Source organism: Suricata suricatta, chromosome 14 (genome assembly GCF_006229205.1).
Source record: "Suricata suricatta isolate VVHF042 chromosome 14, meerkat_22Aug2017_6uvM2_HiC, whole genome shotgun sequence".
Lineage (NCBI taxonomy): Eukaryota > Metazoa > Chordata > Mammalia > Carnivora > Herpestidae > Suricata > Suricata suricatta.
The window spans coordinates 62119795-62143020 of NC_043713.1; the positions used below are offsets into that span (position 1 = coordinate 62119795).

General features: G+C 52.3%; 2 protein-coding genes across 4 annotated transcripts in view; one reads left to right on the forward strand and one right to left on the reverse strand.

Moving 5' to 3' along the window:
* The window catches only part of TBX1 (T-box transcription factor 1), a 15364-nt gene extending 6633 nt beyond the window's left edge, over positions 1 to 8731 (forward strand). The window contains exons 8-9 of the mRNA XM_029921596.1: positions 2981 to 3143; positions 8288 to 8731. Coding sequence (XP_029777456.1) covers positions 2981 to 3030 — 50 coding nt within the window. The 3' untranslated portion in view covers positions 3031 to 3143; positions 8288 to 8731. The remainder of the gene's footprint in view (positions 1 to 2980; positions 3144 to 8287) is intronic.
* A 9518-nt stretch (positions 8732 to 18249) lies between these two features.
* GNB1L (G protein subunit beta 1 like) overlaps positions 18250 to 23226 on the reverse strand; it is a 58269-nt gene continuing 53292 nt past the window's right edge. For all 3 annotated transcript variants that reach the window (XM_029922168.1, XM_029922166.1, XM_029922167.1), the window contains one exon: positions 18250 to 18636. In XM_029922168.1, the coding sequence (XP_029778028.1) occupies positions 18319 to 18636 (318 nt within the window). In that variant the 3' untranslated portion in view covers positions 18250 to 18318. The remainder of the gene's footprint in view (positions 18637 to 23226) is intronic.

Here is a 23226-nt window from a genome sequence, read left to right on the forward strand (position 1 = left end):
CCCTGAGGGCCGTCGGGGTTCCCGTCCACCCAGCCCCAAGGGCCTTCCAAGAACACGTTTCCCCAAGCCCCGGGGGCCAGTGCGGGTCTCCCCTTCCCCAGCCTCGAAGCCGTCGGTGTCCTCCACCCTCCAGCCCCGACAGCTGTCGAAGTATATGGTTTCCCAGTCCCGGGAGCCACCGCGGGTCCCTCCCCAGCCCCGAGGGCCACGGGGTCCGCGCCCGCCAGTGCCAAAGCGCCCGGTCAGCGGCGGAAGGAAGTGATATTTATTGTTTTCCGCGAGACCGCGTCGCCCCCCTCTCCCCGGCCCGGCCGGCAGTTGCAGTGTAGACGACCCGAGAGCCCGTCTGCCAGCGGTGTAGATACGTGTAGATATTTGTAGATACTGTAGATACCGCGCCGGCGCCGACTTGATAAAGGTTTCGCCTCTTTTGGAAGCTGCCTGCGTGTCCATTTATTTGCGTCCAGTTAGATCGCACGGGGGGTGTCGGGGAGAGAGAGGCCGGTCGATTCGGGGTCTTCCCAGCTCTAATCCCCACAGTCCGCTGCGAAGCGGGTGTCCCTACAGTGCCCTCCCGGCGCCTTCTCCCGGCTGGTTTCCAGAGCCTCTTCTCGGCCACGCCCCTCTCCGTCCTCTCCCCGCCCCCTCTGCTGTAGCCCCAACCGGGTTTGCTCCCAGGGTCCCCTCCCGGCTCTGCCAGCCGGCTCCCCGCCCCCACTGTCACCAGGCAGCTTCATCCCACCCTCCCCTAGGCTGAAAGTACCGGGGCTCCGCCTCAGACCCAGGTGTGCTCAGGGCCTTTTTACTTAACTCTGGCCGGCAGTTGTCCCTCCTCTAGGATTTAGGCCGGCACTCCCGGCCTGTTTTCAGGACCAATGCCTGCCCTGAGTGCTTTTCCACGGAAGCTGGAAATAACCATCATGACAGGACACTGCCAGTTGGGGGCTGGGAAGGGGAGAAGCTCAAACTCTGATCACCTAAAGACGAAAACAGGCAGTTCTGCTGTTCTAGCATTTCCCCTGGCTGGACCTAACCCAGGCCTGTTTTCCCCTGTTTATTGACTTTGTTCCCTGTGAATGTCCCCACGGAGTGACCTGGACAGGGGGTACAATGACAGTGGTCATGAGTCATTTTGAAACCTGTCTGTGAAGCATTTTTCTCAGGCCAGGTGGTGAGGGACCTCTCCCCATTAACTCAACACCAGGGATGGGGCCAGAGGAACCCTTTGATCCCTCCCTTCCTGAGTCCAGGCAGGAAAAGCTGACAACCGGTCAACGTCAAGGCTGCTAACTCGGACACATGATGGACGGGAAATGCAAGTGGCTGAGGTTCTATCCCCCTTCTGTGTCTGTCCCAGTATGTTTGTGGCAATTGCTGCAGCCTGGTGCCACCTCTCCCCAGCACAGCCAGGCATTTCCCAGTGTCCTAGACTGGATGATTTCTTTCCCGGATGTGTTCACCCTGATGGTGTGACGTGGTCGATGTCTTAGCAATTGGACAGCAGAAAGTGTTTCCATGAGGCAGGTCTTCAAAAGGTGACCAAGGCTACTGAGGAATGAGCTCTGGAGCCCAGGTCCCCCAAAGCTTCAAAGGTCATCTAGTGCCAGGGTGTGAAGACACAGCCTATGATTTAGCGGGCTCTGTGGACACAGCTTCATGGACTCCTAAGGACAGCTCCGGACACCCATCCCTGATGGATGCCCTGCTACCACCTGCTGCAGACCTCCCTCTGGGTGAGCCGCATGCACCACTGAGCTCCCCACTCATGTAGCCTGTTTGTGCCACGAATGTGCCCTGCATTCCTTCTTGTCCTGGGAGGCCTGCAGGAGTGATGAGTCTCTCCTGCATGTGCTGGGCACCTCTCCAGGGCCCACTGAGGCCATGCTCTTCCTTTGCACACTTTCAACATTCAGGCTGTGGTGAGGGGCAGGGAGTGAAAAACAGTTGGAGAGATCTCTACTTTGGTTTCATTTTAAAGCTAAAATGAGAAGTTCCCCTCTGAACCAATGATGGTGCGGCTGTTTGCAGGAGAGAGGTTGCAGCCGAGCATACGGGCCTCCAGGGTGCAGCCTGCCAGCCTCCTACATGTGAACCTGCTCCCATGATCATCTCCCACTCGAGACAGAGAACGGCGCCGCTGTCTGACACGGTGGCTGCCAGCCACGTTGGGCTACTTACATGTTAATGAACAAAAACAGAATAAAATGAAACATTCGGCTCCTCGCTGGCTGCATTCCGAGTGCTGGACAGCACACGGTACCACAGGTCAGCTCGCTGGATGCTTTAGAGGAGGATGGCCTGCACTGGGGAACAGCCCCCACAGGCAAGGTTTTCTCCCTTATGCCCCCATAGATGAGTTTGCCCGGCTTGAGAACTTCTCATAAACGGGATCACACAGCAGGGCGCCGGCTGCTCCGTGGTGTGGCAGGGCTGGCCCACGCTGCCACCCACCTGTCAGTTCTTACTGCTCACCAGTGTCCTGTGAAGAACACTCGGTTACTTTAGGGTGATGGATGCTGCGGATGCCCAGCCTATAGGTGGGGCTGTTCCTTGGGGCAATCCTGTGGCCTGTAGGCCATGCAACACCTCAGTAGGCTGCTGTCACCCACCTTCCATCTGGGGAGGGGGTGAGGAAAGGGTGGCTCGGGTCACCCAGCTTCTGCTGGGGGCTGCTCATTTCAGAGCCCCTCTTGGTCACTCATTCCTGAAACAAGTGCCTGGTGAACACCAACAGTGCTGTCAGAGCTGTCTGCCATGGGGGGCTGACACTCCCATGGGCAGCTACCCCAGACAGTCCCTGAATTCCCTGTGAAGCCACTGTGCTGGCAGCAACTTCTGTGTCCCTCGTTTTGGGTCCTCTGCGAGCATACCTGGCCTGCCCCTTCCGTGAGCCACCATGCTGCCCTGTGTGGATCTCAGGTCCCATCTGACCTGCTTCCTCATGGGCTCATGCCTCTGTGTCTTCCTCCATGTTCCCCAGTTGGCCCAGAGGTCCCATTCTGCTCCCATCACCTGTCTCCAGGTATCTAGCTGCCAACTCAGGAGCACAAGAACTTGGATTAGAAGGGACCTCAGAAATCTGGTCCAGGGACCCTAGACTCTTCAGCCCTTGAAAAACAATGGATGTACAATGGATGAAACAGGTAAACTCTTGACTAAGTAGAGGAGGGGTGGGGCCTGTCCACTGCCCTCTTCACTCCTTTGGGTTCCACATAAGGAGTCTAGGGGATCCAAAGACCCTGGGGTGTGGTGGGGCGACACCCCCAGTTGCCCGGCTCGCTGTTTATAGAGGAGAAAGACCAGGGGTGCCGGGTGACTCGGTTGGGCATCCAACTCTTGATTTCAGCTCAGGTCATGGTCCGAGTGGGGCTCTGTGCTGCTTGGGATTCTCTCTCACTCTCTCTCTCCCTCTCTGCCCCTCTTTCTCCCCCTTCTTCTCTCTGCCTAAAATAAATAGATAAAATGAAAACAAAACAAAACAAAACAAAACAAAATAAAACAAAATAAAAAATAGAGGAGGAAGACCAGACAGGCAGGGCCTGCTGTTCTGCTTTTCTCTAGTGCTGGAGCCTCTATCTTTGACATAAACCTTCCAGATCCCAGGAAGGCTGGGGATGTGTGTGGGATACCCCAATACAAATGACTGGCATCTTTACAGGACTTACCAAGCGCCAGGCACCCTGGAAAGTCCTGCGGTTGCCACCTTCTCTCTAGGTATTCCAAGAACCAAAGACACGAGCACTCTGACAACCCCACAGCCTACAGGGTCTCATCCACAGGCTCATGGCTGGTGCAGGGATACTCTGGAATGGGACCCTTCCCCTGTACTACCACTAAGTAAAGCTGGCCAGCACCAGGTGCCTTTACGGGGACAAAGAGAAAGTGCCCCAAACAAGCATGTGGGTGAGCCATAGGGCACAGGCAGATGTGGACACAGGTCTCTGATGACAAGCAACCCGAAGGGGCTGGTTACACAGGGAAGCATTTGGAGTGCAGAGGCAGTACATGGAGGTTCTGATGTGGAAGAGGGGGGTCTGGCGTGGCAGAGGAAGAGGACGCCTGCTTGTGAGGCTTCGGCCACCACTTCCCTCTGGCTGGGGAAGTCCAAAGAGTGCATAGGACCTGTGCGGCGACGGCTGGGTGACTGTGAGGCACTGGTCTCCAGGTGTGCTGCAGATCAAAGCACGCGAGCACTAGAGAATTCCACAGGGCCACAGGTGCCAGCGGCAGAGGCGGCAGAGCCAGCAGAGGGAGGGTGGGGGCCCAAGGAGCTTCTCCTAGGACAAAAGGAATGAATCCAGCTGTCCAACCTGAAGCTGAGTGCAAAGGAGAGCACACCTCCCAGGTTCCACAGCCTCCGTGCCTCAGTTTCCCCTTAATGCTGGGGCACTGACCCGTGCCCTGGAGAAGCGGTGGGAATGGCGGAGGCCCATGCGAGCAGTGGGGACTGTCCTCTCCTCCTCTGTGCACAGTGAGGCTGTGCAGTTTCACAGGTGCTGGGAGGCAGGACCGGGCATCTATTTGGGCCCATCTGATACCTCAGCACAAACCTGATCCCCATATGCCTCCTTCCCAACCTCCTTCACCCCCACAGGCACCTCTGTATTGTGACATGGGCACAGGCGAGGAGCAGGCCAGGGGACATGGCCCCACAGCCCGGTGGCAGCACCCGGCCCTGGGAGAGGAGGATGGGACTGTTTCCTGGTCTACCCCACACATTTTCTGTATTGAAAAAAACACACAAATCTTGCCTTTGATTCAATTCCCTTCCCTGCTTGTCGTACTACTTCAAACCAGATGGGTTCACAAGATGAACCTTTGGAGTCTCGGCGCCTCTATTTAACTGCTGCCAGGTCTGTGTGTGGGGAAGATCAGGACCAAAGGTATTTTATGAAAAGCAGCCCACATGGAGGAGAAGCTTAGGTTTTAATAGCAGTAATTAAGTTATCTTCTAATTATAAAGAGGAATGGTATTGCTGACATCCTTTATCTATCAGCTTTCAATTGCATAAAGTAAGTACTTAATCCTCCATTTCCAGCAGCCACCACCCGTGTCTTCTTCCCTGCGCTCACAGAGCAGCCTGGCCCAGCTCTTGCTGTGGAGACCTGCGCTGGGGACTCGTGAGGGTCCAGGCCACCAGTCTTGCTCGCACCACTGAGGAGAAGGCCTTCCAATCACACTGTGATCCCCTTAGACTGAAACACATCCTGACTTGAGAGATGCTGAAGTTTTCAGTCTAAGGGGGTTACAGTCTGATTGGAAGGCCTTCTGGTGGGCCTTACCGTTGCTGTGGACCTGGTCTTGAGGGGCATTTTTTCAGTCACATATTTAGGACTTTTGGGGCCAGGGCCTGGAGCAGCTCTGGGTGCTGCATCTCACATCATCAGGAAGACAGCAAAGCCCCACCCTGGGAGACGGGGCTCCTTGGGTTCCCCAGGCCCTTTCCACAGTGACCCTGGCCTTCCAGGATGGATGCCCCTGTCCCCCCCAACCCCCATGCACCTGTCTTCCCAGCCTCCTCCATCTGTGACCCCATCTCTGACCCTACCTTTCATCTCAGAACATGCTTTCTAGATTCTTCCACAGGATGGCTTCTTTTGGGATCTCATTACACAACGAAGGTGATAATGGCAGCCAGGGCCGATGGAGGCCAGGTTAAGGAAGAGGCCATAGTTCTTGGGTTCCCCAAGGGTGCTTGGCTATGTGTGGCATGCAGCTTGCATCTTTTCCCATCACGTTGTGCCTGTGCTTGAGGACATGGCAGGCTCTTCACTGCAAGGCTGCCCTCTCCAAGTCCTCCCTTGTGGTAAGGTAGATTTGAGTCATTGGCTGGGACCCAGGGCCCGCCCCATGTCCGCTAAGGCTGCCTGGCCTGGCCAGCTCCTGCGTGGTATGCTGTGGGGCTCAGAGCTGCAGGGAAGGCTGGCTGCACTGTGTTCTCTGCCACTTGTCTATACAGGGCACTGGTAGGTCTGGGCTTCCAATGTGGTTGTGGGGACTGGGAGCACCTGTGTGTGGTGATGGGCTGCAACCGAATATGGGAGTAGCAACTTCCATGCAGATAATCCATTTTTTGATAACAGTAAGTAAAGTCTTCAAAGGACTAAGAAAAACAAGAGGTTTAAGTCAGATGCCACTGGCCAGCTGGGTCCTTGTCCTGGGAGAGATTAAGGGCACAGAGCTGCAGAGACGGGCTGCCAGGCTATGTGCCTGGCCCAAGGGCACCTTGGCTAAGGTGGGGGGTGGGCTGCAGGGAGCTGCCAGCTGCCAGCTGTATGCCTCCCCTACACACATTCCCTACACGCCTGCCACCCAGCAGCCCGGCGCTGTGAGCCAGCAGGCACCTCTGGGCATTTGAGGCAAGATCACCATCCCCACAGGGGGAGCTGAAGAGAGGCCACTGGCCCCAAGTGTGTCTGCTGTCATCTCCACCGGGCAGGACTGGGCAGCGCTGCGGGCAGCAAGGGGCAGTGGGTCTCATTTTCCCCAGTACCCCATGGAGGCTTCTATAGCGGGCCATTCTTACAGTTCTGGGCATGTCTCACCTTCTCGGCACCGATGATCAAGCCCTTTTTTCTTTTGGGTGGACAGCCAGGAGGGTCCGTTAGAGGCGGGGCCCAAGGCCATGGTTGGCAACCACTTCTGGAGTCGTAGACTCCCAGAAGCTATTGCAGGGCTGTACCCAGAGCCACAGCTGCTTCTGGCCTCTTCACTGTCATTTGCCTGCCACTTACCAATCTTACCTCTGGAACAGGTGGGCTGCTGGCAGGAAGAGTACAGGTCTCAGGTGGGCCAGGACGCACGAGGGGCCGAGCTGCTGGCTGTGTGCTGCCGAGGCCATTTGGCTCCTCAAAGCCTGCCCTTTCCCAACCCCAGCTGCACACTGCCACTGGGTTTCCCCTCAGTTTCCAGTTATTTCCCATACAGATGTCTCATCCCAGTGAGATTTAAGTTTCCAGAAGACAGACATTCTATTACATGTACACCTGGGAAATAATTTATGCTGAATTAAAAATTTGAATTAAACCACAGGGAGAGACCACTTTGTTCCACCTAAGATTGTCTGTTGTGAAAATATCACACACGCGCACACAAGACACATGTACAGAGCTCCATGAGGGGCTTGAACTCACGAACCATGAGATCATGACTTGAGCTGAAGTTGGATGCTTAACCAACAGGAGCCCCAAATTTTATTTTTTATGCATATTTACATGTATTGAACAATTAAAGAAACCCTGGATTATCCATAATCTACAAAAGCCACTCTGTTCACCTTGGATTGACCAAGTCCCAACCTGTCTCTAAACCAGTGGTCTTATTTTTTATTTTTTTTAATGTTAATTTATTTCTGAGAGAGAGACAGAGCAGAAGCAAGGGAGGAGCAGAGAGAGAGGGAGACATAGAATCCGAAGCAGGCTCCAGGCTCTGAGCTCTCAGCACAGAGCCCAATGCGGGGATCGAACCCATGAAGTGCAAGATCATGACCTGAGCCAAAGTCAGATGCCCAACTGACTGAGTCACCCAGGCGCCCCTAAGCCAGTGGTTTTTAATGTGCAAGTTTTGTCCTGCAGGGGCATTGGGCAATGTCTGGGGACACTTTTGATGGCCATACTGAGTAGGTGGAGGCCAAGTATGCTGTTCAGGACCCTGTGGTGCACAGGACAGTCCCAACACAGAATGACTGGGCCCAGATGTCAGAGTCTGGACTAGCTAACAGCCACAGCCCCAAGTAGTTTGAGCCCCATGTCCTGCTTGGTAATTAGCTGGACAGCAGTCAGATGAGTGAGCACCCCTCCTACTGGGAGCCACTCTCCTGGTGCTACCTCCCCAGGCTCTCTTCATAAGCCTCACCGGTGCCCAGGGACCCAGACTCCCCCATGAGGCAGGCAGTCCAGCCCCCAGCCTGAGTGGTGGGTCCCACATGCTGGTGACAGCCCTGGGTGTGGGGTTTAGGACCCCTGAGAGATGCCCCTCCAAGTCCAGCAAGCTCTTGTGTCTCTCTCACAGGGGGGCTTTTATTGTGGTTCATACAACCATCTCCTAAAGAGAGTGAATGTTACTGAATGTAAGTTCTCCTCAGACATGAGAAACTGCCAGCCCTTCCTTGCCCCTTTCTTCTATTTTGAGCCCATTCTGGGGTCTGTTCCTTCCCCGCTTGCCCCCTCTCCCCTCTCACCCCCTCTTTCCCCCTTTAACTGCAACTGAGCAGTGTGTGGGGCATGGCTGTAGGATTTGTTCTTCCTGATTAGCAAATCTAATCTCGCTCTTTACCTCTCCAACAAGGGAAGGGGGACGCTGAGTTTGCGGATTATGGATAGGAAATGTGTGTGCTGCTGTGGGCTTTGCCCCCGTGGCTGCGGACTTGAGCAGAATCCAGTCCCCCACCTGTCTGCACATCAGATACCCGACATGTCTAGTCCGCAAGGAGAAGGTCACGTGCTTCATGAAGAACTTTGTCTACTCCCATCTGATGGAGTGGTTACTCCCAAGTTCTAGATGAGCAGCTGCAAGCTCCGGATGTCCAGGAGCTCACCTCAGAACCCAAGAGTCCTCGCTCCAGGAGGAAGGTGCCAAGTGCCCACCCTTCAACGATACAGGTCCCGTGGCTACCAGCAAGGTCTCGGTTTAATGTTGAAGTGGGGTTCCCTGGGGGTTGGCTGTGTTTCCTTCATTGTGGCCTTTGTTTGAAATTTCCAAAATAGAAAAAAAATATCAATGGTTCGGTAATTTCTCAAGATTTATAAACTGTATGTTGTATAATAAAGAATTCTCACCACAGCACACCCTAACTTGGTTGATATATCAAAACATGTCAGATATACAGATATACCAGAGTAAAATTTCCCCGACATTTATACACTGGTTGCAAATGCATTAAAAACACTTGTAAATATTTAACAAAAGTGACAAGCCTAACATATAGACCTGAAAATGTCTTAACATCTTAGGAAGGATACACACACACACACACACACACACACACACGATACGAGATTCACGAAAGCTGGTGCTAAAAACACTGAACTGTGTTTAGTTTCTCTTTGGATTGGTTCTTATTCTTCCTTAGGTGTGTTCTCAGCAACCTCAGGGCTCAGACTACTCACCAGGTAAGCGGGCTGCTCGGCTCCAGGCCCGGGCACCACGGGAGGGTGCTCTCGCTGGGTGGGGCTGGCCTACCCTGGCCTGTTCCAGAACAAAACCTCCATAGGTTGAGGAAGTCTTAATGATAGCCCTGCCCTTCACATTTATTTTCAGCTTCTGATCCTTGGCTTCTCTCCCTGAGATGAAGGGGTCTTTGGTTTCATGTGGCTGGGAAGTCCAGATCTGCTGTCCGTTTATTTGGAGATATATGCTGGTGTGTTGTGCTGGGTAACTTTCATGAGCATTTCATCACACCCTGCAGCGTGGAGCGAGGGGTGCCCCCATGCATGGCTAGGTGCTCCCACCTGGTGATGGCAGGGGGCCCAGGTCCTTCCCCCAAGTCCTCAAGTCTCAGCTATCTGTGCTCACTCTCTCTTGCTACCCAAAGAGAAATAAGGACGAGCCTTATTTTGTAAAGGATGAAAACATTTTGACTTTCCTCCCTCATGAGGTGGGGTCTTATGTCCCCTCTCTGATACCAGGGCTGGGCAAAGAAGCCTCCTGCTGCTTTGCTGGATGAGCTTTGGAGGCCCCATGTAAGAAGCCCGGCTCCCCTGAGACCGCCAGGCTGAGAAGCCATGCAGAGGTGTCCAAGTCGACAGTGCCCTCTGTGCCCAGTCCTCCCAGGGCTGGACGGCCTCACCAAGCCCTTCCCAAATTCATGGCCCCTGGATTCCACGTGCACAGATGACTGCTGGACACTCTGAGTTTGGGCTGGTTCATTAGGCCAGTGATAGATAACTGCAACAGGATGAGACCAAATGGCTTGATTTTTTTTTTAAACATTCAACGTCCTCCTTTTTTTTTTAAATGTTTATTTATTTTTGAGAGAGAGAGAGAGTGCACATGCACAAGTTGGGGAGGGGCAGAGAGAGGGAGACACAATATCCGAAGCAGGTTCCAGGCCCTGTGCTGTCAGCACATACAACATATAACAACTTGTCTCAGTACGTTTGGGCTGCTATGGCTTATAAACAACCGGGATTCATTTCTCACAGTTCTGGAGGCTAGAAGTCCATGATCAAGGCAGATCCAGTGTGTGGGGAGAGCCCGCTTCCTGAGTCCTCGCACCGCAGAAGGGCAGAGGGAGCTCTCTGGGCGTCTCTTTTATAAGGCACTAATCCCGTTCACAAGGGCTCCACCCTGTGACCAAGCACCTCCTGTTGCTATCACCTGGAGGGGTAGGTTTCAGCCAGGAACTTGGAGGGGGACACAGACATTCAGACTATAGCAGTGTGTAGACACACTTAGCCTATGAACTATTACAATACTCTTCTGGTCTACGTCATGTTAACTTGTTTGCATGTCAGTGAGGATTCTTGGCCTATCACAATCTCGCCAGTTCGAACAGATGACCATTGACCGTCTGCTTGATGCCTAACACATCCGAGGCCCGTGTGGCAGGCCCCTTGCCCTGTAGTACTGCTCTTGGCACCTCTGACCACACCTAGGCTTTGTGGCCATAGCAGGATTGATTCCCCACGTCTGCCCTATGCCACAAAATAAGTTATTCTTTAAAGAATGTTTGGGGGCCAATAAACATGACTACTTTTGGCTCTGTGGGCCCCAGGTCCCAGATGCTGCTGCCCAAGGGTGTCTGTCAACGACACACAGGGTGTACTTTCCTGACCCTGCTCCAAGATCCAAGAGCCCAAGCAGAGTGCTGGGTGTGCAGGTAGAATGGCTCTAGGCACCCCCTCCTGGCAGGGATGGAGGCAAAATCATCTCATTTAAAGGCCATGAGCACCCTTTTTTCAGTTTAGCACATGATATAGGTACACCGTACTTCCTATGGTAGGTGGCTCTGTCTCCCACTCAGATGTTTTCCTGCATGGATTCCCTCAGCACGGTTTTGGGACTTCCTTTATAGAACTGACAATGCTCTACGTGGTGGGCATGTTTCCTGGTGGGTTGGGTCTGCCCTCATCAACAGCAGCCACCTGGCTCTCGGCATCTTGCACAGCTCTGTCTGGCCCAGGTGCTTCGTTCCTGCCTGGCTCCTAAGGGCGCTGCCAGACAAGTCAGTGAGCTTGCCTGGGGAAGGTGAGTGTAGGCAGGGGACATGTGAAACCAGAGGGCAGTGATGCCGCAGGAGAGGGGAGGGGGCTGGATGCGGGGCAGCCGCACCGCTGGAGCTGCGGGGTGCAGTGGGGAGTGGCGGCTCGCCTGCACCCAAGCACAGGTGCAAGGCACGCTCAGCTTTAAGGTTTTCGTTTGTGCCAGCACGTCTTTGACACCAGGCTTTCCTGTGAAGTTATAGTTAGTTGAGTATCAAGCGCTTCTGAAGAACCCCCTGAAGGGATGTTTTTTCTTTGTGCAAATAGTCCTTTTGTGCAGAGGTGTTCTGTGGCTTCTTGGCACCAACACAAGTGGGTAACACCTGATTGAACATCACTCACTCAGGAGTGCAAAGACACACACTGCACGTCAGCACAAAGCCAGACTGACGAGCGAGTGCAGCGAGGTCTCTGTGGACACCGGGCCACAGCAAGCCCTTCCTCGGATAATCCCGTGTCTGAGTGCCTCATCCAGCTCTCTGGGGCTCACCGCCCCCTACCAGATGTGGGGGCTGGTTTGCGTACTTCCAAAGCATGTGGCTGTCTGATGCTACCCCACCCATGAAACTCAGGGAGCACAGGAAAAGCTGATGAATTCTGAAGGACCAACAGTGGGCCTTACCCCTGGTCCTTGTCAGGTCTGCAGTGAGCTTCCCGCTTGTCCGAGAGGGACCCAACCTGCGGTGGGTGCTCGGTAAGCACTGCTCGTCTGCTGGGCGGGAATGGCTGTGGACCCCCCTTGCAGGGTTACAAACAGGTCTGGAGGCAGATCTGCAGAAGGTTCCCGAGTCAGGTTCTCGCCAGATGCACATGCCAGGCCACCCACTTGCCTGAGCTGGCTGGCCAGGATGGCACAGGTGCTTGCCTTTCAGGGAAGGCGGCCTGGAGGTGGGACCCGCTGCAGTCCCTGCTGATCCCTCGATCAGAGGCACCCTTTGCCCTGAACGTGGTGGCAGGGGATGGTTTGACTCCCTGGAAGAACATTCAGATCACATCCTGGGTCATGAAAGTCATGGCACAGAATTCCCCAAGGCCACTCCTGCTGGCCGTGAAGAAGTCTCGGGCCTCTGGCCTCTAGCACAAAGCTGTAGATTCTGCTGACAACCAACAGGGCTGGAAGAGGTCCCCGGCCCACTGATACCTAACTACAGCCTGTGAGGCTCCAACCAGGGGCCCTGGCTACACTGAGCCCACACTCCTGACCTATGGAAGCTCTGCCAATAAGGACAGGACAGCAGAATGCACGGACCAGAGGGGTGCCTGGGAGGTTCAGTGGTTAAGTGTCCAACTCTTGATTTTAGTGTAGGTCATGATCTCACGGTTTCATGAGTTCAAGCTCTGAGTTGGGCTCTGTGCTCAGCAGCACTATGCTGAGGCTGCTTGGGATTTTCTCTCTCCCTCTCTCTCTGCCCCTCCCGCACTTGCGCTGTCTCTGTCTCTCTTAAAATAAATAAAACTTAAAAAAAAAAAACAACACATTGACCAGAGCCAGAACTGCACACAAGAAATGTCTATCGCTCCTCCCAAACGAGTTTTCTCTGATTGTGAGCAGCCTGTCCACTGAGAGTATTAATGAAGACTTCTTTGAGAGACTGGTGAGCCTCTCTCAGTGGCTGGGTTGGGCTGCAAAAGGTCTTGCTGTGGGTGAGAGTGTCTGAGGGCACACGGTGACTGATGCTTGTCTAGCGACTCTCTCCTCCTTCACCTGGGGAACCTCAGGTCTCTGTCTGCATTTCCTGTCTCTCGGGCACCCGAGCCAGGGCCTTCCTCACCTTCCTAGATGATAATGTCGATGTTGGTGGCCCAGACTCACCAGTTTGGCCACTATGGACTGTGCTAAATCAAAGTGACCTCTGAATGAAAGAGTGCTTAAGTGTAAGTCCTGAAAAAAGGCTGCTTGGTTAACAATGAAAGTAGCCAGAGAAGGCACTTTGGAAACGGGGAGAAAATCAGAGGGATGATATTGCAGAGCCACTCAGAAGCCATGTGCAGACGTGGCTGGGTGTGCAGAGGTGCTGCAGGGCTGGCAAGGGTCTTGCTGAAAACATCTGACATGAAGGCACACAGGAGTGGCCTGGCCTCCAAGGTACCATATGGACAGGCAGACACGGCCTGTCAGCAAATGTGGCTGGTGTGGGCCTGCAGGCAGGTGACCGGGAGGGAGCAGGGCTTCCCACATGGCCTGAGGTGAAGGCCAGGAGGCCCAGCTCAAGCCCTGCTCTCACTGTTTTGTCTGTTTAATAGGCTGAGGAACATCACTGGTAACTGGACTTCCAAGGACCGGTTTTATGCACCGACACAATGTGGAAACATCTTTAAGGAAAAGCAGGCCTTTTGTACTGTGGTAAAATGGGAAGTGGAGGAAACTCTGCCACAGGGTGTGAGAAGCCTCCCATGGGCCTCTGCCTGAGGCCGTGCCCAGATCAGCCTTTTTTTTTTTTAATGTTTTAAATTTATTTTTTAGAGATAGAGAGAGACAGCACAAGCAGGGGAAGGTCAGAGAGAGAGGGAGATACAGAATTGGAAGCAGGCTCCAGGCTCTGAGCTAGTTGTCAGCACATCGCCCAATGCGGGGCTCGAACCCACCAACCCTGAGATCATGACCTGAGCCAAAAGCCAGACGCTTAACCGACTGAGCCATCCAGGCGCTCCCAAATCAGCCTTTTCGAGGTGTCACCCCAGGGATGCCTCATGCAGATACCCTACACGGCCTGGGGGAGATCCGGGGCTGGGCTGGGCCTTGGCAGACTAAGGCTTCCACTCCCGCCCAGTTCCTCGGGGTCCATCCAGGCTCCTCTTTATGGCTGGTGGGACTGCACTGTAGTGACACATCACAGTTTGCATCTGTCAATACATTTAGGTTGTTTCTAGTTTGGGGCTGTTACGACTAAAGCTGAGACGATCATCCACGCAAAGGAAACCATTCCCAGAACATTAAGGGCCCTAAGTTAAGGTCAAAGGGACTGGCCATGAGAGCACATGCGTCCTTCTGGTGAAGCACAGCCTTGAAGCACAGAGGCTCCTCCTCATCGAGCACCTGTCTGTCATCGTGGGAGAGCCGTAGGGATGGTGCTGCGCCCCATCTGTAGCCCACCCTGACCTGAGATGGTCAGGGAGATGAGCTTGAGTCCTTCCAGCAAGGGGGGCGCACAGCTGCTGGAAGACAGCAGTGCTCCTGCACACTGGGTCCCCGGCACAGCCAGCCCCCGACACCGGGCCAGGTCTGAGGAGGGCCATGACAAGGACCATCTGGGACTTCACCAACATGAAGCATCTTCCCCAGACTGGGTGTAAGAGCGGGGCCCCTGTTTCTTACGATGCTGCAGGGAGTTTGAGATGAGTTGGGTCTGTGGTGATTTGCTAACATCCTCAGATCCTGTTGTACAAAACCTCGGGCCCCCACAGGGGGCAGAGAGGAGGCCCGCGCTGGTTCAGACATCAGGTTTCTAATACAGTTGGTGCCACTGTGGTTCCAGGTAGCTCAGCTTAGTGGACCAAAGTCCTGGCCACCAGTCTTTCCCTACAACATCTGTAAGGCCTGAGGGGCCTTGGAATGTGCTTGGCTTATCCACAAGGCCCCACCAGGCACACAGGGCCTGCAGGGCTGTCACAGCCCAATTTGGTCCTCGTATGTAGAGATTCGGCCACAAGATGTCCCCGGACACTGCTCACCAGCCTGTGACCTGGGTGGAACAGCCCAGAGCCCAGGGCACCATGGGTCGCCTTTGATCCTCTATGCACCTCTGCTCCTGCCTTCAACGGAAGGTGAGGGGCAGGTATGGACGCCAGGTCTGCATCTGCCAACACCTCCTCTCTACCATCTCTAGGGGCAAGACACTGGCAGTCAACACACACAGCTCACCTCAGACATTCTGGAAGTATCTCTGGGTTTAATAAACCTCATGCTGACTTGCACTACCCTGTCCCTTTGTCTGGAACGCACACCTCCGTGGCTGTTTTTGTAAATACGGTGATTCTGCCAAAGGACAGAGTCACAGATTCCTAATGAGCTGATGACACAGTCATACCCGAGGGATGAGGGCATCAGTTCCTTGTCCATTGGGTTCACAGCCTCTTGAGGCTGTAGCAGCCCTACGCCCAATGCCACAGGGTCAGAGCTGAGGCAGGGTGGATGGCACCCCATAGGGGCTTCCCAGGCCGGCGGCAGGTTCTGGAAGGGCTGCTGGAAGGGCACGCAGAGTAACTGCGGGGGCTCCCTCTCCCCTCCCCTGCTATACAGGCATGCCCCTTCCTCCCTGTGACTCCCTGCAGCACAGCCCACTCTCCCAAAAGTGCTCATGAGGGTAGGATGTTAGCACCACTCGCTCTGTGCATTCACAGCTTTGCTTTAGCAAGGAGGCCAGGTGAGTTCTGAGACTCACCCAACAGTTCTTTGCCGGCTGGCATCAGCCTGTGGCTGCCCAGCCATGGGCAGGATTAGCAAAGGTTCATCCTCTAGAATGACCACCCACGACCCAGTGTCCCACTGCCTGTGGTCATATCAGCAGATGGGTGCCTCTTGCAGAGAGAACAGGGAAGTGAGTGGCAGCACTGAGCAGACCATGGCTGCTGTTCTAGGACAGCGCCCTCAGTATGTGGCCTTTGTGGGACTCAGCCACCCTCCATAGTCTCTGACCCGATAGCCTCCCTATGAGGAGCACCCCGAGTGTGGCTCAGTCGGCAGTTTCCTTCATGTCTGGAGAGGCTCGAGAGTCTGCAGGCTAAACAGAGCCTCTCCTTCGGACATTCATCATGTGGAAATCCCTCTGGATATGTCCCCAAATAGCTGGTGGGTGGCCTGGCTAAGGACACTCGGGGGCCAGCATGCTCCCTCCCAAAGGTGCTGGAGGACACTCGCTAGCACCTCTGTCCAACAGGGCCCACGTGGGTAAGCCAGTCCCCAGGCAGGGCTGTCCGTGAGCTCCAACAGTGTGCCATCCCCTGGGGAGTGGTCACAGGTCACTGGGGAGGCTGGCCAGAAGGTCCACAGTATACATGGCCAGCAGTGTAGCATGGTATTTTCTCACGAGGCCTGAGTCTGTAGTGGAGGGGCTGTGCCTGTTTGGGTGGCCTGGGCTGACATCTGTCTGCTAGATCCAGAATGCTTCCACTCAAGGAGACCAAGCCAGACTTGCGCAGGCTGCTCCTTGGCTCCACGTCCAGGGCCCCAAGGCCACCAGCGCATACCTGCACCTCTGTGAGTCTGGCTGCTGGTGGCTGTGGTGACCCTGCTGCCCACTACACAGCCACACCTACCCTGTCCTGGGTCGTGCAGTGCCACCACTGGGCCTTGCTACTCTGAGATCCATGGACTCCACTGCATTTAGAGATCCTCACTGTGTGGCAGTGGCTCTAAGGGAACCTGCTGAGAAGAGAGGCCGCAGAGCTCTCCAGGGTGCTGGGCTCCCCCTGTGGGTGGACTCCTCCAGGTCAAGGGGAAAGGGGCATGCTCTGGCCCCTCTTGTGGAGGGTGAGCAGGTCTCAGTGGCAAGTGCCCTCGAACACCCTGATCCCCCTGAGCACTCGGGTCATTCCGTCTGTAGTACACCGAGGTGGTTCTGGCATTTCAACTGCACTTAGTGAACCTGCCTTGTGGTCCATGTTTCAGCCAAGCAACCAAACCCTGGGGCCCTTTCTAACTCCTCAGGCTGCACTGAGTCCAGACCCTCCATGAGTGGCCTTGTTTCTGTGGATTCGGCCTCATGCGTCTCATATTCCCGCCACCTGGATCCCACACGTGTTCTCCAGATTTCTGTCTGCATGAGGTTCTTCTGGAGCGTAGCCACTTCATCACGGGCCACACTTTGTACCTCACCCTCTGGGGCCTCCTGGGGCCTGAGTGTAGTTATAAGCAAAGCTGGGAGGCAGGGTAGCCGGTCCTGAGTATCCCACATGGACCATGCCCCAGGGGAAGCCCTTCCACACCCTTCAGGTAAAGGAGGACTGACCTCTTCAGGCAGGGACTGAAGGGGGCTCTTCTGGCAAAATAACCAGTGGAACAAAGGGGTTTGAGGCTCCCAGCTTTCCCACCTGCCCACAGCTCCCATCCCAATTTCCAGGGCCCCCTTCCCAATCAATAGCCCAGCTTTGACGACTGGGCCTGGCCATGCACAGAAGAAGACTGGGTGCACTGCCTGCTTTGGCTGCTAATTCCCAGTTGCTCTGAGTGCATGGTGCTGGCTGGGCCTGTGTCTTTGGTGGCCGTGTCAGCCATACTTAATTGTTTTCCACCCTGAGGCCGCCCTGGAGACAGCACCTTGGCATCCTTGGTCTTCCCTTCTTTGGGGTGGCATATCCTCCCATGGATCCTGCACTTGGCTTGGCCCTGAACCAGGAATTCTCTCTGCCCAGAGTTGCCTTTGCCATCAGCCGTGACCACTCCCTTTCTGTCGTGTTCCCTTGAAGGGTCTGGCTACTTCTTTCTACTGGTTCTGGCTTCAGCCCTATGCATCAGAAGCTCCTGGCCATCCTTGGGCATGAGGAACCACATGGAGTCAGCAGAACCTGGGGACCACATTTGGTATCCCCCATTGGACAGGGGTCAACTGCTCTGCCCAGTAGAAAGTCTGAAGATGGCTCTCAGAGCTGACTCTAAGGGGGAAGCAGGGGTGTCACCTTGGAGAATTTGTACTTTGAACCTGCAGGTTTGCCACTGGAAGTTTATTATAAAATAGCATCCCCAGGCCTCTCACCTGGACCACAGATAGCCAGGTGTCTGGCCCAGTTACTCTCTGTAAACTGCAGTCACTGTCATATAGAGGCTGCATTTCACAAAAGGAAACACAAGCCTTGTGCAGAAAATGAGGACTCCAGGGGCGCCTGGGTGGCTCAGTTGGTAAAGCGTCTGACTTTGGCTCAGGTCATGATCTCACAGTTCGTAGGTTCGAGCCTCACGTCGGGCCCTGTGCTGACAGCTAGCGCAGAGCCTGTCGCCTGTCTTTGGATTCTGTGTCTCTCCCTCTCTCTCTCTCTCTCAAAAATAAATAAAACATTAAAAAATTTTTAAAAAAGAAAAGAAAATGAGGACTCCAAGGACTGGACACCTTGTAACTGGAGGAAGAGAACTGTGACTGGCTGTCCTCAGGGGTCATGATGTATGGTTTCTACGTGCCTGGGTCAGGCCAAAGCGTGGGCTCCCACCTCCCTGTGCTCCACATGTCCCAATGAGGAAGTGGATGAGTCACTGCTAATCGGGTAGAGTGACCAGATGCTGATGCGCTGATCCCCAGACCCTGCAGCCAGCAAGCCATCAGTGGCGAAGGCCACGCAGTGGACAGTAGCACTGTGGAAGGAAAGCACAGCCAGTGGCTTCATTGTCCGCCAGTGAAACACACGGACACGATGGTCCCAGCCTGCAGTGGCTAGGATCTTGCGGTCTGGCCGGATCTTGACATCAGCAATCCCGGGGTTGGTGAGTTCATGAGTTTTGCATACCTACAAGATCAAGAGTAGCAGAGAGAACCGTGAAGCAGCTTCTTAGACTTGTCACTGGGGTTCCCACCCATGGACATCCCCAGTCTGGAAGCTGGAATGAGGAGGGAAACACAGGCTGCCAAGATGATTGCATGCTCCTATAAACTCACCCCTACCTCCCAGAAGCCAGGCACAGACCTGCTGAGGGGAGCAGCCTGACCACTGCCCTTAGCTGAACCCTTGGGCAATGGTGGAAGACTTCAGGCCCTTCCCTCAGAAAGCCCCTGAGGCCCCACAGAGCTACTCTGTTTCCCTTTCTATCAGGCACCAGGAAAGACCTCAGTGGGCTGGGTCCTGGGGTCCCTCATCACTGCACTCTATTGAAATGCAAGAGGCATTTCCAGCTTGATAGTAGAATAAAGGCTGCATTGCTCCCTTCTGGGAAACCTCATACTGACCCCAAAGCATGAGGAGTATAAGAAACGAAAACTCCATCTTCAGCAAGAGGGGTTGAAGGGCCACCAAGAAGGGGAGCCAGTGGGTGCAGGCAGGAGGAGTGGGGGACAACAGGAAGGTGCAGGTCACAGGAGCACCAGCAGAGCCTGACACACTGGCCATGGCCAAAACCTTAGTCCCTAGCCTGGTTCTGAGGAGGGGGCAGGCAAAACAAAAGAAGGAGTCGCACGCATTCTATTTGCGTTGAGCGACTGGAAGCCAACCTCTTTCTGGCGGCAGAGAGCTCCCACAGTCAGTGCTGGGTGGTGGCTCCTCCTCGACACGTGCCTCCTGCAGCAGATAGGGATCCAGAGTTGCGTTGGTGGTCACCAAGGCACTCTCACATCTCTGTCCCTACACACTAAATGACAAAGGCACTTTGCCATCATTGTGACAATACACAAAGGCCACTTCTTCTACTGATCCCATGACTGGCCTAGCTCTGTGCCCCACCAGCTCTTGCTGCCCTGAAGTTGTCTTTGCTGTCTCTCACCAGCACACCCTTTTCTCCTAATTAACTTCCTAATGGGGCCATAGCAGTCTCAGTTAAGCATCCCTCATCTCTGCAAAGATAACGCCAAGGAAAAGAAAGAAAGAAACATTTAAAAACAAATGGTAGGGGCACCTGGGTGGCTCAGGCGGTTGAGTGTCCGACTCTTGGTTTCAGCTCAGGTCATGATCTCACAGTTTGTGAGTTCCAGCCCATTTTGGGCTCTGTGCTGACAGCATGGAACCTGCTTGGGATTCTGTCTCCTTCTCTCTCTGCCCCTCCCCACTTGCTCTCTATTTCTCAAAATAAATAAAAATGAACTTAAAAAAATAAAAACATGGTAATATTCCTTGGAAGCAAACAGAAATTGCCACCAAGTATTTTTGCTATAATTTAACAAAATAAAACTTCATGAAGCAACCACCTCTATAAAACAAGAACCCAAAGTAGCAAACACAGGGGAGGGAAGCTGAACTGACAGAGCACAGAAAAGAAGTGGAAGGAAGAACTCAAACAAATGAAAGGCAATGGGAACAGCAGGAGGAGACTGGAACTAGACAATATGAGCAGGAATGATTTTGCTCACAAAGTGAGCAAAATTAAAGAGAAACAATGAGTTACAATAGACTGGAGAGAAAACAGCAGATGCAGAAGACAGGTGGCGGTGCTCTAACATTCAGTGATTTCGAAACTCAATTTTAATTTCTAGAAGTCTTACAATACAAACCCAAAGACAGGCTGCAGGATGGTCAATGTTAAGATATGCCTTAGGAAAATCACTGAAGTAAGGGAGGAAAAAAGGCTTTTTGGTGGTCAGGTAAAAAGATCAAGTTGATTGTGAGGTAAGGTTTAGGCTGTTCCTCAAAATGTTCCACGGCCACATCTGAGCCAATAGAGTGCGAGGGCAGGCATGGTCCAAGAATTTTATATCCAGCCAAATTGCTGTTCAAGTGTAAGAACAATAGACAAGCATTTTTGAACATGTAAGAACTCAAAGAATATGCTCCCATAAGCTCTTCTTAAAGAACTGGAAGATTAATTCTAGTCTCATAAGAGATAACCAGAGAACTTTAACAGATGATCTGGCAGAGAGTATGGAATCTACTTACCAGTGGGATTAGGTCTAAAATAATATGTGGAGTATGGCTATAGAACTGGTTATGTAACTAATCAAAATATGGGAGGATACTGAGAGAGATGGGATTTTTGTTAACTTCATTGATTTGGTCATCTTTTGTCATTTGGGGCCTAAAAGTCAACTTCATACTTGAGAGATTATCAGGCAACCCACTGAAAGTAATGACAGAAACATTACTTTCTTCCTCACCCCGACACTAGGTGCCATGATTTCCTAGAACTCACCATTGTATTTCTCCCTAAAAATATACTCAACAGATTTATAATTGAATTCCAAAGTTAAATCCAAATCTGTGCTATGTATAAGACAGACACCAAAAGAATGACTGGCAAAGATATACCAGAAGAGTGCAGACAAGAGAAACAGGGGTCCAGTGTTAGTAATAGGAAAGGTTGACTTCAGCTCAGGTCATGATCTAATGGTTCATGAGTTTGAGCCCTGTGTTGGGCTCTGTGCTGACAGCTCATAGCCTGGAACTTGCTTCAGATTCTGTTTCTCCCCTCCCTTCAAAAAAAATTAAAAAGAAATGAGCTATCAAAGCATGCAAAGACATGGAGAAAACTTAAATGCATATTACTCAGTGAAATAAGCCAATCTGACAAGGCTACATACTGTATGATTCCAGCCATGATGTTCTGGAAAAGACAAAATCAAAGAGACAATAAAATCAGGGGTTAGTAAGGGAGGAGGAATGAATGGGCAGAGCACAGAGGATTTTTAGGGCAGTAAAAACACTGTGTGTGATCCTATAATAGTAGATAAATGTCATTATACATTGTCCAACCCCACAGAATGCACACCACCAACAGTGACCTTAATGTGAACTGTGGACTCTGGGTGATAATGTGTCAATGTGGGTCCACCACTTATAACAGCTGTCCCACTCTGTGGGCTGTAGATAGTGGGGGAGGCTGGGCACATGTGGGGGGACAAGGGGCATATGGGATATGTCTACACCTTCCTTTCAATTTTGCTGTGAACCTAAAAACTGTTAAAAAAAAAAAGCCTTTTATTCAAAAAATAAAGAAGAATTCTGATAGAAAATGTAGAACTGAGCTCAATCACTGAAATGTAAAATTTGTAGGATAGGTTTAACAGAAGACTGCAAGTCACTAAACATCAGTCAGTAAAGTAGAGGACAAATCAATCAACATTAATCAACCTGAAGAAGAGAGAGAAAAGCAAATGAACAAAACTGAACAGAGCTTCAGGAACCTATGGGGTGATATCAACTGTCCAACTGTCAAACTTATGAAAGCCCCTGCACAGTCAAACTACTGAAAACCACAGATGAAAAAAACTCTTGAAAGCGGCCATGGAGTGAGACACATGGTGCATCTGGGAATAAAGGTAAGATATGATGAATTCTCATCAGAAACTATGAACAGCAGATGACAAGAGAACAACACCTTTTAAAAACTAATACATTAAATTAAATTAAAATTTTTAAGTTGACTTTATACCCAACATGGAGCCCAGCGTGGGGCTTAAACTCATGGCCCTGAGATCAAGACCTGAGCTGAGATCAAGGGCTGAATTCTTAACGACTGAGCTACCCAGGCGTCCCAGTACAACTGCTTTAAAATGCAGCAAGAAAAACAAAAGCATCATCCCTAGGTCCCATAGGCAGAATTCTTTTTATTTATTTATTTATTCATTTTTAATGTTTATTTATTTTTGAGAGTGAGACATGGCACAAGCAAGGAAAGGGCAGAGAGAGAGGGAGACACAGAATCCAAAGCAGGCTCCAGGCTCTGAGATGTCAGCACAGAGCTCGATGTAGGGCTCAAACTCACGAGCTGTGAGATCATGACCTGGGTCGAAGTCACTTAACCGACTGAGTCACGTAGGCGCCCCCAGAATTCTTTTTAAAAAAAAGGGTGAAATAGACATTTTTTTTTTTTTTACAAACAGAAGCTGGAGAATTTTTTTGCCAGTAGAACTACACTATAAGAAATGCTAAAGGATATTCTTTCAGATAAAGGAAATAAACCCAGGCACTTGGATCTATAGGAAGAGCACCAGAAATTCTAACAGATGGGTAAATATAAACTGCAGGAGACTCTTGAACAACACAGGATTAGAGGTGCTGACCTCCCACCAGTGCAGTGAAAAATCCGCCTATCTGACTTCTGACTCCCTCGAAACTGCAAATAGCCTCCTACTGACTAGAAGCCTTGCTGATAAAATGAACAATCAACATATATTTTGTAGGTTGTATGTATTATATACTAGTCTTAAAATAAAATAAGCTAGAGAAGGAAAAATATTAATAAAATCACATGGAAAAGAAAACATTTATAGAACTAGACTGTATTAATTGAAAAATCTGCATATAAATGGACTTACACAGTTAAAACCCACTGTTCGGGGTGCCTTGGTGGCTCAGTCGGTTAAGTGTCCGGCTTCGGCTCAGGTCATGATCTCACGGTTCATGGGTTCAAGCCCCACATCAGGCTCTGTGCTGACAGCTAGCTCAGAGCCTGGA